This window comes from Amia ocellicauda, chromosome 7, assembly GCF_036373705.1.
Source record: "Amia ocellicauda isolate fAmiCal2 chromosome 7, fAmiCal2.hap1, whole genome shotgun sequence".
Lineage (NCBI taxonomy): Eukaryota > Metazoa > Chordata > Actinopteri > Amiiformes > Amiidae > Amia > Amia ocellicauda.
Window position 1 is genome coordinate 24634936 of NC_089856.1, and position 17048 is coordinate 24651983.

Sequence of the window (17048 nt, forward strand, 5' to 3'; positions counted from 1 at the left end):
TTCTGTGAAATAATTATGGAGCTGGTTATAGCAAAGATCTGCAATTGATTAGACTGGAAGCAGATGCTGGGTAGCTTTAACTTACCACAAAAAGTATTTGGTTAATGAGATCACGGTTGACAACCCCAGCCCTGGAGAGTCAATTACTCTTCAGCTTTCTATAACTATTGGACCTGAAGGACAGTGTCTGTCCAAAACCAGGGCTGGGTAATCTGGAATGAGGAATGGGCTAACTTAAAATCATTTTATTTGTTTGTGAATTGTTCTCCATTTATCAGGTGTTTAAGTTCCAATGGATGCACTTTCACTTTAGTTTAACTTCAGATATTGCCATACCAGTGGTGCAATAGCTTCCAGATCTCAAACCAACTGACTTCTGGTTTTCATTGTAGCAGGCAGGGGTACTGATTAATTGCAACCCAAGGTGGGGGGGGCAATTTGGGCCACGAGGGCACTCCCCAGCCCCTTATCTATGCACTTCGACATCTCAGCTACATTATACTTGGACAACTTTGAATCTGCAATTTTCAAACTTGTATCCAGTCAGGTTTTTAAGCATAATTAGTAAAATGTGGCCAGACAATTAAATAAATCTTAGTTGGTTACAAGTCTGAAATTGGCAATTGACTGTTATGTTAAAAGTATGATGTGGTCTAGGCCTAAGATAAAGTGGTTGCAGCAAATTCTGCAAAGGATTATAATACAGTATCTTCTGAATTGTGAAGTCAGTAATGTAAGGTAACTCACCTGGAACAACAAAAGAGGACAACACTGATTTTATACACACTTCATCTACCTACCTACCTGCCAAATGCATATCTTAGGATAAACATTAAAAATAGGTCAGTCAGAAATTATACAAAACAATAGATTCAATAATTTAAAAAAGACCAGTGCATATGAAACTGCATCTGCCCAGCCAAGAATAAGAGCAGGCTCTCATGACTCACTGATGCTGAACAACCTACTAGCATGTGTCTTTCTTTAACATACAGCGAGTTATGTCTATAATAACAATCTTCATATTTATAATTAGAATAATACAATCATTACAATTAAAAACAGTATTTAAAAAACATTTAAAGAAGTGTACTAGAAGTGTATTAACACTTTAAGCTGCTGCCTGATGATGCTGTTCAGTCTTATGTAATATAGCATGTCCCTCAAGACTCACCCTAAAGATGGATAGGCAGGTGGACAGTGCACATGCGCACACCACTGCAGTAACACCATCAGGACCAATGCGTTGAGAGCGCCAGGCGGGGGTGAAGTTGTTTATAATAGCTCGCTGGTTATAAAGATACAGCTTGCGTCCCGTATAAAGGCATATGTCGTATATGTACGCGAAAATAGAATAAATAGCAGGAGAAAGAACTTGGGAGTGACTATAAAAATCTCCCTGCATCATAAAACAGATCACACATCGCCGAGCAACCGCAAGGAAAGAAGATTGGACATAATTATCTTGGAATTGTATTGCTCAGCTGTTGATACTGAGGTGGGGGTGTTGCTCCTCTAGAACGAAAAAAAAAACGAAACGGAAGGGCTTCTTCTTTAAATGGACGCTTCTGCTTAGTGTGTGATGCACATCAATGTGTTGCCGTACTCTTTTTCTGTCATAATGGCTGCTCTGTACCAGAGCACAGATTCGTCCTCTCCGGATAAGTATCTGGCACTGAAGGATGTGCGGGAGGTGAAAGAGGAAACGACCCTGGACGAGAAGCTATTCTTGCTGGCTTGTGAGAAAGGTAGGTGACGTCATACGCACGGATGGGTTCTTAGCTGGTGCAGTTATATCACAACAAGCTGCATGTTGTATTGCCAAAAACGACCACAAAACAAACAAACGATAAGAACACTCATAATAATAACAGAAGCCAATGTATTGTGTTATATTGTTGACGAAACAGGTTCATTGCTCAGGATATATCAAAACAAACAACTGAGATCGGCATAGACACGATGGGAACGCTTTTGTCATTTATGTATTTATTTATTTATTTATTTAAGTCTGGACACTAATCTTGTTACGTACTTTGAACGTCCCACAGCAATGTCTGTACAGTCCTCACCCTCTTCAGAACTGCATCCGTAGGTGGTTAAATATTGTATAATGCCTGCACCAGTCCTTTACATCACTATGTGTTTAAATTGCTTTTCTTTCCTTGGGCTACTTCAAGACCTTCATGAGACATTAATAATACTGACACTGTGTTTTCAGGGACCAATCCAGTTAAAACTAAGCTCTGCTCAGTTACCTTAGAATTGACGCATTTCACAATGGCACCACTGCAAATTAACCAATCGACCTTCTACTGTTATAAACGCAAATCATGTATATATATTTGTTTTTGCAATTGCGATTACTATCAGTAAATACTAAATATCACTCGTACCTTTAAGTGTGTGCATGTATACATTTCTTTTAGGCTACTTAATCCTGCATACAGCTGGTGAACTAATATGTTATCACGGAATTTAGCCCTGGGGAAGATTTCCATATTTCCCCAGTTTTTCTCTGAAAAGTTAGCTTTTGGACATCCGAGCAGAGTTCCACAACTTTTTTTTGCAATCCCCATGACTACTGGATCACATTACATGGCACACCAGGTCCCTGAAATTGTGAGAGCTGTCAGAATAATGTACTAAGTGATTAAAGTGGCAGTTTTGATACATATTGGGAATTGCACCGTTGGAATGACATAGAAGTGTACAGAATTTTAGGAAACAGTACACACTTTAATGTTTTAGACCTCTCTGACAGAAATGTGTGGTAGCAGAGGTTATGTGCTATGTAGAGGTTGGCTTTTTCGAAGGACACTCTGACCATGACATATTATGATACACTGCACAATACTGTTCTGCCAGCTTTGATTATATTTTATAACAGGGATGTTTTGTGATTGTATATCAGTGTGTCCCTTTTCAGGAAATGCTCACGATAATGTAAGATAATATGATAGGCTTTTTACAGTAAAACATAATCAGGTTATGTTTATTAAAACTGCACACAGACTTCCAAGAGAACGACTTCCACTAGCTGACTATATAAAGGCATAAACAGCAGAAGAGCATATCTTTGACATTTTATTATTTTTCTTAACATTTACTGGTAGGATGTTAAACAACTGCTGCTGTTCAGAATCTCCCTAGCTCTGATGCTGCTTTTTTTTTTTTTTTTTCTCTGAAGGTGACTATTATATGGTGAAAAAACTTTTGGAAGAGAAGAGGCATGGTGACTTTAATATTAACTGTGTGGATGTTCTGGGCAGAAATGCTGTCACCATTTCAATTGAAAATGAGAACTTGGATATTCTGCAACTTCTTTTGGAGCATGGATGTCAGGTAAAGCCTAATTTAACTAGGAAGTAAGAGTCAATCAATGCAGTATGTCTGTCATTGTTCTGCTATATACACTGAGCATTTAATAGTAATTAATTGGTTACAATTTCACAAAGTGGTGCTGGTCTTAGTTTGTCAATGACATCTTTGTTTTTTGGATCATTTTAGTCACTGAAGGTAATGGAGCCTTGATTAGCGGGGGACAACATCTTTTAAACAGTGAGATAGACTTAATTTTTGTATCCAAAAAAAGTTTGTCAGGATGTTCACTATCGAATGAAAAATTATAGGTTCTTCATTTATACATAATACAATGTAGGAGGTAAACCTAATACTTTAGTTTTCAGAACCCACCTTCTTGAACTCGGTTAAGGGATGGTTGTCTCTGATATTTACTAACTAAAATATTTGTTGCTGACAAATCTCTTGTATTAGAAATTATACAGTAGAATCAACAAATTACAAACTTGTACCATTTTATGTTTTTATTTAAGTAGTAAAAACTGGCTCCTAACAATAAGTGAAAGCACAAAAAGGTATATAGTTATAATTTACTTTTAGGTAATGGTTTTGTTTTGGTCTAGGCCAAAGATAGTTGACTTCACATTTAGTTTAGATATAATAATGGTGGTTTCAGACAGTGATTATTAATGCATTATTATACATATAAAACCTGTGCATGTCATTGCAAGCTATTTGTGTTTCTTTTTTATTTTAGATTTATTGTTCTTCTCTTCTTTTTATTTCCAGACCACAGATGCACTTCTGGTTGCCATTGATTCAGAAGTAGTGGGGGCCGTTGATATCCTACTCAATCATCGACCAAGGAGGTCCTCCAAGCCATCAATTGCAGTTAGTCTACCCTCAGATTATCTTTTCTGGTGTTTTTATTATTTAAGTACTAAGCCACTAAGATTGTCATCTTGGTGAGTATAAAGAAGAATGAAGCCAGTTTTTCCTTTTATTGAAAACAGGGTGGTTAAATATCCACCATTGAATTGTTCTTCAAAGGACACACAAAAATCCAGCAAATGTGATTAACTTTGCTATTTGGAAGTATCCTTTGTAATTTACTAGAAAAATATGAAAATATGTGTTTGAATGAAAAGTATGGAAAGATTTTTCTTTTGCCTAGGTGATTAAGCAGTGTCAAGGCCAAGTCAGCCATCTGGTATGCATTTGGTATTGCTGGCATGAAAATGACTCCTATCATCTCCCCTGCCATCAGGAGTCTGTTACTCTCCTGGTCTCCACCTTAGAACTGGATCATACAGCAGGGACTGTTAGTGCACTTCAGAAGAATGAACAAAGAACTTGTGACAAATGCCTCAGTATGTGTGTGTATAAGATGATATAAGATGATTTTGGTTGCTTTTTTCTCAGAAACTGATGCAGCGTATTCAGAACCCGGAGTACTCTACAACTATGGATGTGGCCCCTGTCATTCTTGCGGCTCATCGGAACAACTATGAGATCCTGACCATGCTGCTGAAGCAGGACATCTCCCTGCCCAGGCCTCATGCGGTTGGCTGCGAGTGCACCCTCTGCAATGCCAAGAACAAAAAGGACAGTCTTCGGCACTCCAGGCACGTGTGACCTAACCCAGAATTCAAAGCATCCATGTCGGGCAGTAGTCTCCATTCAGTAGGTTTCATTAGTCACCTTGAAATCAGATTATAAGTACTTGGAAACATTCAGTTCGGATCAGTTAAGCAGGTGTTTTGGCAAATTTTGTAATTAAGGGTTTCGAGAAAAACAAGTGTAAATGAAAGTGTCATGAAACCAGAGTTAAACACATAACCCTGAAGATGTATGCTTTCCATTACAAAACTATTTGAGCTGTGTTTCCTTCAGATTAAGTGAAACTCGATATAACAATTTATAGTGGATTCCATAAGATGTTTTTCTCTAGTTGAGTATGTTTTGGCTTCAGTAGTATAGATCCTCATTTGAAATACATTTCTGTTTTCAGACCTGTACATTTTAATGTATTTGACCATGCTTACATTATGATAAGCTCTCTTTTATTTCAAGCCTAAATGTAAGAAAAAAAAGTATGTCTTAGTGCTGGCCAAACACGTTCCATTAGCATCAGAATTAAAGATGATTGATAATGAAATTCAGTCATATAATGGAGCCATTCAATTTGAAAGTGCCCTTAGACTGGATTAAAACTACAGTGCACTTTCTTCCTGTGTTTAATAATATGGGCAATGTATTTTTTATGAATAGCTGATAACAATTGAAAGGAATTGTTTGAAAAGTCCTGTCTTTTTTATAGTTGTGCACTGACATCAAGGGCTTAAAGTGTCTCTAGTGAATACAACTGTGCTTGCTAAATGTGTTTCCTTAACATATTTTAAGGATTCACAGCATACTGAAAACCATTACCAAAATGTGCACGAGAAATGTGCAGGTAATCATTCTTAATTCTTCAACTTGCTATGTATTAAAAAGACTTAGAAAAGGAATGTGTTTTCTGTGTGCTCTTATGATATTTGAGAAGAGTAACAGGTTAAAATTTGAGGTTTTCAGTTATAGAACTAAAAAAATATATCAGTGAGTGGATATTAATTTCCCTCTCAAAAGAGAGTTGTTGGAATCTGTTTAGGAATATCTGGAATCAAAAATATTGTTAACTTGTTTAATTTTTGTGTAGGTGGGCCAGTAACAGAAATTTTTACTTTTTATTTATGAATAGACTAGGAAGGTATGGTTTTGGAATCTTATCAGATGTACTGAGAATAAAGGAATACTTTATTTTAAAGATCTTTATAGATTTAATTCAATGTATTCTTTAATTTTACTTCCTTTTTTCAATCTTGTATTAATGCCATTTATAGTTTGCTACTGTTATTAAATAATTATATCATTCTTTAGTTTCTCTCTCAAACATCTGCTAACTGTAAGGTGGAAAAAGCAATCCCAGAATCCCAGTGCTCTCACAATGTTAACACCTCTGTTCTGAACAGCATTGACTTACAAACAAGAGGGAAGCTTTTATTCCCAGAATGCACTGAGCACACACAATGCAAATACGATATTGCCAAAGGATATTGATGGAGCTTCTAGTAGAGAATTTCACTCCTATCCAACATTCAAAATAGCAGTGAAAATGAGTCACATAACCTCTCTGCCTTCCAACCACTTTGAGCAAACAAAACCACTCATGACTGCCTGTATATATTATAGTGTGTTGCTAGATCAATCAAAACTCAGTGTTGTGCTGCATATTTCCATACATAAAACTAACCAGAGCCTGTAAGTAGTTACTCACACAACCTTTGATGTGATTTTGGGCCTGACTTTGCGAAGTTAATGAGCCAATATGTATATTTATTAGAGTTATGTTGTGTGAGTAAAGAAGATACAATTATATACAATAACTGCAAAAAGCTCCCATAAATTATCAGTGTCATCAAAGAAATTAAAGCAATTCGTGAATAAAACCTTTACCGACTTTGGATAATCAGGCCCTTTATGTTTGTGTCATAGGTTTCGTCTAGATATATACCGCTGCTTGGCAAGCCCCTCGCTGATAATGCTCACTGAAGAAGACCCAATACTCAGAGCCTTTGAGCTCAGTACAGACCTGAAGGAGCTTAGCCTGGTGGAAGTGGAGTTCAGGTATGTGGTACTCAAACAGCAGCACAGCTTTTCATTCGCTCTCTATATTCCTGTTAAAGAAGAATGTTGTTTATCTAACATTTATGAACGTTTCTTTGTTTATAAGGTATCTGCCAAGAAAGGGCAGCAGAATGGTATTAAAGCTAATTTAATAGGGTTTAAATTGCTGCTGGAACACAGCAATACTGCGTATTGTACTTTACCTCCTTCACATTATAGGTGAACATTACTTTAACCAAAATAAGCAAAAACTTTGACTCAGTGGCAGATTCATTTTTTGTAAGATGCTACTTTCTTTTTCTCATGAATGTAACTGCCATGATGTACAGTATAGGTTTGTCTGTTATTAGTTGGTGTGTCAAAGTTTGATCTAATCCTAAATTGGCAAAGTCTGAAACCCCCCACATGAGTCCTGCCTGACTGTTTTAAAACATTAGCCTGCTTTTAGAGGATTAATCAGCAGTGTGTTTTCCCTATTGATGTTGTCCACAGAAATGACTATGAGGAGCTGGCCAAACAGTGCAAGATGTTTGCCAAGGACCTGCTGGCTCAGGCCAGGAACTCCCGGGAGCTGGAGGTGATTCTGAACCACACGTACAGCGACGAGCATGTGGACAAGCGGGGCCTGCTGGAGGAGCGCATGAACCTCAGCCGCCTCAAACTGGCCATCAAGTACAACCAGAAGGAGGTGGGATTTCCCAGAGGCAGCTTGCAAGGATTGCGAGGGAGTGCAGTGGAAGTACAGTAGTGTACATTACAGTGCAATGTAGTAAGTTTTGTGCAGTACACTGGAATGCTTAGTCTTGAAACTCTCTACAAAGACTGATTGAATTTCAGATTTTGTTTTGTCAGTCAAAGTACTGTAGTGGTTTGTTAAAATTAGGATAGGAAGTCATGCTTTCTTTTAACATTGTGTAAGACTATGATGTAAAAAAATTGGACTGCTGAGATTTACCTTCTTTTATGAGGATCATCTTTGAAGCTTGGGGATTATTTATGGCTGAGCCTTTCCCTGTAGGCTGTAGTTTCATAATACAATATTGCCTGCAAAGAGACAGCTGACTGTTTTACCAGTTTCCTTTTGCATTTTATAATGGTGTATATTCCAGTATGTCAAATGTACTCTTTCAGAATGTGTGTCACAGGTAATAATTTACTGTATGCTGATGATCATGTATCAAAAATAGTAAAATGTACTTTGCTGGAACTAGCATATGGTGATGCTATAGGAGTTGGCATGTACTTTCCATTACACATTTCAAATGTTGCATTATACCACCACACACTGCTACAAAGGGTTTGGTAACTTTCCTGTATTTTTTTCTTTGCTTACTTAATATACTTACTACTTTTTTTAATTAACATGTTGAAGTCTACATCAATGTATTGTGCTAACAAGCTGCTATACCGTACTTCATGACCGTTCCAATTTAAAAATAAATGTCTGTGGTTTATTGATGTCCTTAAATTACCTAAGTTACTTATCCCTAACTCATGTTCTCAGAAATCTCCAACTTGTTATTTGAAATGTAAAAATAATACAAATTATAAATTTGTTTCTATCTACCACTTTCATTTAAACTTTTAAAATTACTTTTAATTTCCTTTTTAGTGTTTTTTATTTGCACCACATGCTTCCCCAATTTTATTTTATTATGAAACTTAAAATGGCCGCTTAGCTATCAGAGATAAACAAAGAAAAACAAAAAAGTCTAGGAATATTGTTAGTTGATCTGTCTGACAGTCTTCTCTCTCTATGTCCCTCTCTTTGTCTGTCTGCCCCCCTTTGTGTGTGTGTGTGTGTGTGTGTGTGTTTGCGTGTGTCTTACTCTCCCCAGTTTGTGGCCCAGTCAAACTGCCAGCAGTTCCTAAACACAGTGTGGTTTGGGCAGACAGCCAGCTATAGGCGTAAGCACACTTGTCTGAAGATCCTGACAGTATTGACAGTGGCTATGCTTTGGCCTATCCTGTCTGTCTGTTACCTGCTGGTGCCAAGATCCCGAGTAGGCCAGGTTATCCACACTCCCTTTGTGAAGTTCATCATCCACATGGCTTCCTACTTCACCTTCCTGTTGCTGCTCAACCTCTACTCACTGGTCTACAATGAAGGCAAGAGAAACACCATGGGCCCAGCCCTAGAAATGATTGACTACTTGCTGATTCTTTGGATCATAGGTGAGACAATCTCAATTCTTTTAATTTATGGGATGGGGGTGCAATCTGAAAATGCAGTTGGAATGTTGGAATGCAAAACAAGCAAAGGAATGAAAAAAGTATAAGGGAAAGCTAAGTGCTAGTCCACATTGCTGTGGTTTAGTATTTTGTGGAAAATGAAGGAATACCATATTTTGTCTTATTCTCTGAAACGCTATATTCCCCAGTGCATGCCTGGAAGATGTTTAAGGAGTAGAAGCCAGTGCTATTCTTGCTCAAGGTTTTGATTCATATCGGCACATTGATAGTTTTGGAAATTTCATTAAGTAGAAATGCGATATCTTTTGCATTTCCTTTCAGGAAAAAAAAAAGGAAATTAAACCCCCCACAAACAAGAAGACTTTCCAATGCTCATTTGGAGGTAGTATAAGGCTATTTTACTGCTAGGCCTCAAGCCCAACTCGATCACACAGTGGTATAAAGCAGATGGGAGAGATTTGGCTTTGTTATTAATACAATCACCATTGCAGCCTAACATGCGAGTGAGTCATCAGCCAAAATATAAACAGTGTCCTGAAAGGATATGGAAAAGGTATTTGAGAAAGTAGTACTTTAAAAGTTCCAGGCAATCTTATTTTTAAAGCTTTAGATTGTCTGAGATTATCCTTCTTTGCACGAATGCTGATGGAATGAGGATTCCCAAAGGTGGCATTAAAGAAATCTCTTCTCTGGAGTAGACTATAGAACTTCAAAGTGAAATCAGACCTATATCAATATTTCAGTTTGAAAGCTATATATTACATTTTTATGCGTAACGTAAAGGAAGACCATTTGGTCTGGAGGCACAAACATAACATTTTATTCAAAAAGACAAACACATATACTGAAGTACCACCATCACTTAAATCGATAACTTGACCAAAATAAAATTACTCCTTCCTTTTTTTATAGGTTAGAGTCCATCTGGGTCTGATTGTCTGTTTGATAATACAATTGACAATAAGGAATTGCTGTGTATAGGAATATGTGGATAAGAGTACTTCCATAACATCACCTAAAATCTAAGAAATTACACACTGGTGATATCTTCTAGACAGCAACTGGAGAGCATACACTTGGATGCATTTTGGATGTAGTCAGCTGTTTGGCAATATCACATTGACTATGTTTCTTCTAGTGCTTCTTTTATGTTCCCCTAGAGACATCATGTAGAATAGAAGAATGAATAGCATTAACATGTCCGAATGTTTTTCGAGTATACACTATAAATACACAAATGTTCAGTGACTTACTGGCAGTAGTTTCCAGTAATTTACTTACGGTAACAGAGTTACTTCAAAGTGGCATAGTGTAACCTTTACAGTAAAAATGTGCTTACTGTATTACACTACTAGTAGTTACACTACTGTAAAATCTGGTAAGAGTTACTGATTTATTATTGCTAGACACTAGCCAGTATTGTATTGCTTTTTTAAAATTATTTTTATTAAAAATTGTATTCTAGCAGCCCATTTCAATGAAACAGCACATCTTGGTTTGACCAGGATTTGAACCTGAACTGAGCCACTATACCACATTCTGGCACTAGGGAAAATACCAACATGTATTTTCTTATTTTGAGATTTCCGTATACTGTGAAATACATTAATCGTATTGTGTATTATCTAAGTCCTTTGGTCAGGTGCTTAACGCATGGGTACCAAGCTTTCAATCTTTCCTCAGGCAAATATATTCTAATTATACTAAAATTATTAAAATGCAAGTCCACAAGACCAGTATCTATTTAAATACAATATTTTCCTAATAATTTACACTACCCACCTGCTATACAGTAAATTGAAACTAAATTCTTGCTTCCTTACCAGATCATTGGTGTCCTAGAAATTCTGGCAATTCACAGTAATGTAAAATTAAAATATCATGTCATATTGTTTCTGTAAAGAATACAATAATATAAAGGCAAATTTACAGCATTTTTTTATTTTACAATGTAGTGTTTCCTTTGTTTTCTCAGCAGTATGTGGTACATGTTTTATTTTTCCTCAGGAATGGTGTGGTCAGATGTGAAAAGACTGTGGTATGAAGGGCTGGAGGATTTTTTGGAGGAATCACGTAATCAGCTGAGTTTCGTCATGAACTCCCTCTATTTGTCAACCTTTGCCCTGAAAGTGGTAGCACACCACAAGGTGAATTCATACATTCTGGTCAGTCTATCTGGGGGTGTCTGGGGTTCCTAAACCATTGGGTTACATATTTTATTCTGCAATAACACTCACTTCTCCAGGGCTCCACATTTACCAGCTTAAAAATAAGTAGAAAACAACATTATAGTAGTATTCCTCAAGCATGGCATATTTTCAACAGAAACATTAGATATTTTTTCCCCCTCTCAAAACATTTCTAAACAGAAGATGATACAATTTATTTTGCTTATATCACAAGTAATCTGACACATTGTTTTTCTGTGTAAAACACAGAGCACTCTTCTTAGCACTGAGAAATATTCCAAATATGGATGACTGTGACTGTAGGGCTAATTCTCTCATGAGGCAAAAGCTGTTATTTCTTGATGAATGTGAAATGTGAAAAATGTACATCTGTAGTTTTTAAAAGATTTGTCACCTTCTGTCTTTGTTCTAGTTTAAAAACAAAGATGACACAGAGAGGAAGTATTGGGATGCTTTTCATCCCATCCTGGTCGCTGAGGGTCTTTTTGCCTTTGCCAATGTTCTCAGTTACCTCCGACTCTTTTTCATGTACACAACCAGCTCAATCCTGGGACCTTTACAGGTATTGTATTCATATTAAAATAACCCATACAATTGTAGTTGAAAGTATTCACACCCTTCATTTCAAACAATGGTAAGGCAGATGGAGTGTAAACTTCATAGAGATCAGAGATATTTATAGTTTTCTCCAGGCTTTCCACAATTATTAGTAAAATTAGTATTCCACAAGCTCTGTAAATGTATTGGTGATACTATCAGTGTTTTATTATACTGAGTAAAAAATATTGTTTCAGGTGAAGGGTGTGAATACTGTTGGCTGCAACAGTCTATGAATGGAAACATCAATGTGTTCCAGTACAATGACAAGAAACAAAAACAAACAAAAACTGATCATTGATCATTGAACATTGGGTTGGGATTTTAGAATTCTTATCTCTGTTTTCTAAGTGGGCACTGGTTGGACTACAGTGATGTTGATTTATGTATTTGTACTGCAAAACACTGCAAAAAATATCTCTGACCAATTTGAGTTGGTCTGCTATCAAATGGAGTGTTCTTTGCCACCTTTATTCATTTTGCTGAGTCCCTGGCTTGAAGAAATCAGCCTGAATCCCACCTCTAATACTTTTTCTTGCCAACCTTGCCAATTTTTTTTTAAGCAATAAGAATTATTTGTTTCCTCCCACTGGATCCCACAATCATTAGAAAAATGTATATGAAGGGACTGTCAATATGCCTGGTTCAAGTATGTCTGGGATATGGGGTTAATGGGGAGTCACAGAGAGTTGCAGGGTTGTCTAAAACACTGTGATGTCTTGTTCTTGATGACAGGGGTGGTGTTTGTTTGGTTTGACGGAAAAAAACCTCCAAATTCACAGCTGTAAGAATACTCAAGAGGGCTGAATCATTCCATTCTGCATCAGTGCATAGCAGTTATGGTTATTGGCTGGTGACCCCCTACATTCCATTAATATTTGTACAGTGAAAATACTCTCAGTGAAGACTATAAAAACATCTACAACAATATCATTACCTTTAAACCATTAAAAAATATGTGTTTCAACCTTTATTTGTTCTGCCAGCGGAAATGTATGTTTCTAAATGATTTCATAAAGCAAATAGGAGAGTAACGATAAAGCCAATAGAAGGCACATTTGTTTTGCAGTTTTGTCCAGAAATAAATACACTTTTTAATATTTTTTTCCAGTATAGCTGTTTAAATATAATCTTGTTGAGACATCTTGTCAGTTAACATTTTGGTCTGTACATTGGTTCTTTTTTAAGCCAATGTGAGTGAGATTCTGCTATGACTCTGACTGCTAAATCATACCATTCACAGTCACACAGTGAGGCTTATGTTTCTTGAACCTTGTGTGTACCCCTGGTCAAGCGTTTATGGTCTTTTCCACAAACAGAAAAGTCATGATGCTGTACTTTTCTATGACTATGTGAATGTTGCTCAATGTTTCCCTTGAACTGGCCACTGTCCCCAGTTCTACAGGAATATGATAGGATTCTTATACCTGAGGAACAGCCTTAAAATGCTCATTTTAACCTATACGGTAGATGTTAGATGCCATACAGATATCACATATAAGAACTCAAATAGTATTTTACCTATCAACTATACAATATATAACATGTAAAAATGCTTAAATGAACCATTGGAACTAGGAGTAATGGTGAGGACTCTGGAATTTTACCTGGATTATGTAGGTTCAAATACTAACTGAGATACTTCATTTGTAAGAAACAATATGCTTTTCAGTTCAGTTTAAATAATATAAGAAAAGAAACCTGTATTATCTCCCTTTTATCCTCTCCTTCTGCGTTAGATCCCATTCACTTGGTAAAGCATGTCAATTGGACAAACCTGCATCTACCAGAAAACTCAGATTAGCATGTGAGTCAGTCTAAAAATGTTGCCAGAGAAACTGGGATCTTGTTAAAAGGCAAGTTGACTGTTTTTTGTACACTTTAGTTCTGAACAATTCATGGTTGGGCCCATTATATGACTTCATTGCAACCACTGCATTTGACTCTTGACTATTTCTTCATTAGATTTCAATGGGACAGATGCTTCAGGAATTCGGCAAGTTCCTGGGTCTGTTTCTGCTTGTTCTCTTCTCCTTCACCATTGGGCTGACACAGCTGTACGGCAAGGATGAGAAGGAACGAAGCAAGACTGCGGAGAAAGACTGTGTGGGGATTTTCTGCGAGCAACAAAGCAATGATACATTCCATTCGTAAGCCCCTTAATTTGGCAGCAAGTTGTGCAAATCGTGTTTATGCTGACCATGTAGATTTAACAAGGAGGATGTAGATCAAATAGATACACCATACCATATGGTGAAATATTATGGCATATTATCCATGTTTTTTCCTTAAAAGCACCAAACAATATAATTGGGGTGACTCAATAAAACCCTTTCCAATGGTTTTAATAAAATGTAATGTATCAACTTTCTGCACCTTTAAAAATAGAAATGAAGGTATTTTGTTTCATCAATCAGGCTTTAAAAAACATTTTGCGACTAACTACTTATCTTGCCACTTTTTGTTATAATTTAGATGATTCTTTACTATCCTTTCATAGGTTGGATCTTTGATGTTGATTTCCTCTCCATAGGTTCATAGGCACATGTTATGCCTTGTTCTGGTACATTTTTTCCATGGCCCATGTGGCTCTGTACGTGACAAGGATCAGCTATTCAGAGGAGTTGCGCTCATTTGTCGGAGCCTTGATCATTGGAACATATAACATTGTGGTTGTCATTGTTTTGACGAAACTGCTGGTAGCTATGCTGCACAAAAGTTTCCGCCAGATCGCAGTGAGTAGAACAACACCCTTACAGGGCTGCTTTTCAAGCCTTTAACCCATGTATGAAGTTTCAAAGCTCATCTTTATTAAGTTTTCAAATGAAACCCAGGTAGAAAATGCCAACACAACAATGTTCCACAGCTTCGTAGTCTCTAGCTCGATTTGTTCTAAATTTTTACAATCGCTGTCAGAAAAAGTAAGGAAATGTGCCACCGGTAAAATTATCCTGATAATTAAATAAAACATGTATCCACCTACACACAGCTATCAGAAACCAGGACTCACTGCATATGTCAAATATATGTACATGTATACACAGTGAAAAAATATATATCGAAAAAGGGCCAGAGACTTAATGAAACTGCTTTAAAAAGGCTTGGACCTTTTAATAGATTTCAAATAAGATAAATATCTGTTATGTCTCAAATTTAACAATGTGTGCAGTTACTTCAAGCCAGGCAGAAGTCTCGATTTTTCTTCTTGGTAACAAGGCTCTCAACTTCAAAAGGTCAAAAGGGCAATGAATAGATAACAGGTTTTATTTTGCTTCACTTTTGAAGGCAAATCTGTAACTTGTGTCATCCTTATTTTGTATTAATTGAAAAGGATTGGTGAGATTGCCAGAAGTACTACCTAAAATTGCGTACAGTTTTGTAGCAGTTTTCCATGTAGGCATATCCAACACTTCTCTTGAAAAGACAGATTGTCTTTTTTTTTATTTATTCAATCTGATCTCACTATTATGTAATGGTAAACTAGTTATTCGATTTTTTGATCAGAATAGTGTCATTTTTCTATTGAGAGAAGACCACTTCAACTCTCTATGACCAGGGATGGAGATGCTTAAAACATGCAGTACTGTTCACATTTTCAGAACATAATTGCAGTGCTTGGCCAAGTGCACTACACGAAACATAGCTCATGCCTTTCAGTGGGAATGCAGTATAGTTTTAATATGCTTAATATGCTTATTAAATAGAGCAATCTGCCTTCCATAGTTTCACTGTGATTAAACGTTGGTCTTCCATGTCTTTCTCTTTTTCTTCAGAACCACGAGGACAAAGAATGGAAGTTCGCCAGGGCCAAGCTGTGGCTGAGCTATTTTGATGACAAATGTACCTTGCCTCCCCCCTTCAATATCATACCTTCCCCAAAGACCATATGCTATCTCATCACCAGCCTCAGTAAATGGATCTGCTCTCACACCTCCAAAGGCAAGGTCAAAAGACAAAACAGCCTCAAAGTAAGTGTGTCTAGAAGGCTATAATTACATGTCTGTGCCCAACAGTGTTCTATAAAGCAATTGGAAAATCCCCTGTGATTTCTCAAGCAGCTGGGACTCAGAATGTAAATACAGGTGACCTCCCACAACTTCAGCAGGCCCTGATTTTAATTGTATTTGTTCCCTCTCACTTGAGGTGGTTAAACCACACAAAAGGTATTGCAGTAGACAGCTAATGATGCTGACTTGTGCAGATTTTATTAGTGGGTTGAAGGCTCCTTATCTGATATCACTGAGCAATACATCATGGCTAAAAGAAAAGTCTTGTTAAATGTAGAACTAACTATATTAAATTGCACTTAAAACCTAAGATTGGTCCAGAGTTTAGATATTCTAACCATGTCCCAATGCTTGAATCCCAAGAGTGAACTTTCTGTACAGATGATGTGAGGGGAAAGCTTTTTTTTAAGTATAGGAGACCAAGCCTGCACCTACAGTTTAAACATAAGTACAAAAATATTTGTTATAGTTTTCCTGAATGGTCTTTGTGATTTTTTCCCTAATGAGAGATTAGCCCATGATTAAATGCCAACATTTGCAACTTGTACCTAGGAGTGGAAGACCCTGAAGCAGAAACGAGATGAGAATTACCAGAAGATAATGTGCTGTCTTGTTCATCGATACCTGACCTCTACCAGACAGAAGTTGCAGAGCACTGACCAGGCCACAGTGGAGAACCTCAATGATCTCAGACAGGACCTTTCCAAATTCCGAAACGAAATGAGGGATCTGCTTGGTTTCCGAACCTCCAAGTATGCCATGTTTTACCCCAGAAGCTAACTCTTTCCCCTGCAAGCCAAGAATGCTTGAAAATCTCCATCTTCTAGTTCAGGAAAATAGAGGACATTTTAAAATTCCCTGGAACTTACTGGAACACCTTTCATATAGAACCCCTTGAAAATCTGCCCTTGTATATTATACTCAACTGTTATTTGTTTTTTAATAACTGTTATTCTTTTTAATGAAAAGATAAAATAAATGATTTCAGAAAAAAAGGTATGGATTGATCCTATTCTCCTACACACCAACACAACAAAAATCTCTGCCGAATTTAAATGCAGCATTATATAGGTGTCAGGATATTTCAGTTTAC

The 17048-nt window shown here is 36.9% G+C and overlaps 1 protein-coding gene across 1 annotated transcript; it reads left to right on the forward strand.

Moving 5' to 3' along the window:
• The first annotated feature begins 1233 nt into the window (after positions 1–1233).
• Positions 1234–16962, forward strand: trpc1 (transient receptor potential cation channel, subfamily C, member 1). Its single transcript, XM_066708869.1, has 13 exons — positions 1234–1748; positions 3191–3345; positions 4093–4194; positions 4726–4928; positions 6838–6969; positions 7462–7657; positions 8808–9144; positions 11170–11309; positions 11764–11913; positions 13914–14098; positions 14482–14683; positions 15722–15916; positions 16508–16962. The coding sequence occupies exons 1-13, from the start codon at positions 1583–1585 to the stop codon at positions 16733–16735; spliced, it is 2391 nt and encodes a 796-aa protein (XP_066564966.1). The 5' UTR covers positions 1234–1582; the 3' UTR covers positions 16736–16962.
• The last annotated feature ends 86 nt before the right edge of the window (positions 16963–17048 follow it).

Coding starts and splice junctions, on each gene's coding strand:
- trpc1 (XM_066708869.1), top strand. CDS start 1,583: ATGCACATCAATGTGTTGCCGTACTCTTTTTCTGTCATAATGGCTGCT. Junction 1,749..3,190: donor CTTGCTGGCTTGTGAGAAAG/GTAGGTGACGTC, acceptor TTTTCTCTGAAG/GTGACTATTATATGGTGAAA. Junction 6,970..7,461: donor CTGGTGGAAGTGGAGTTCAG/GTATGTGGTACT, acceptor TGTTGTCCACAG/AAATGACTATGAGGAGCTGG.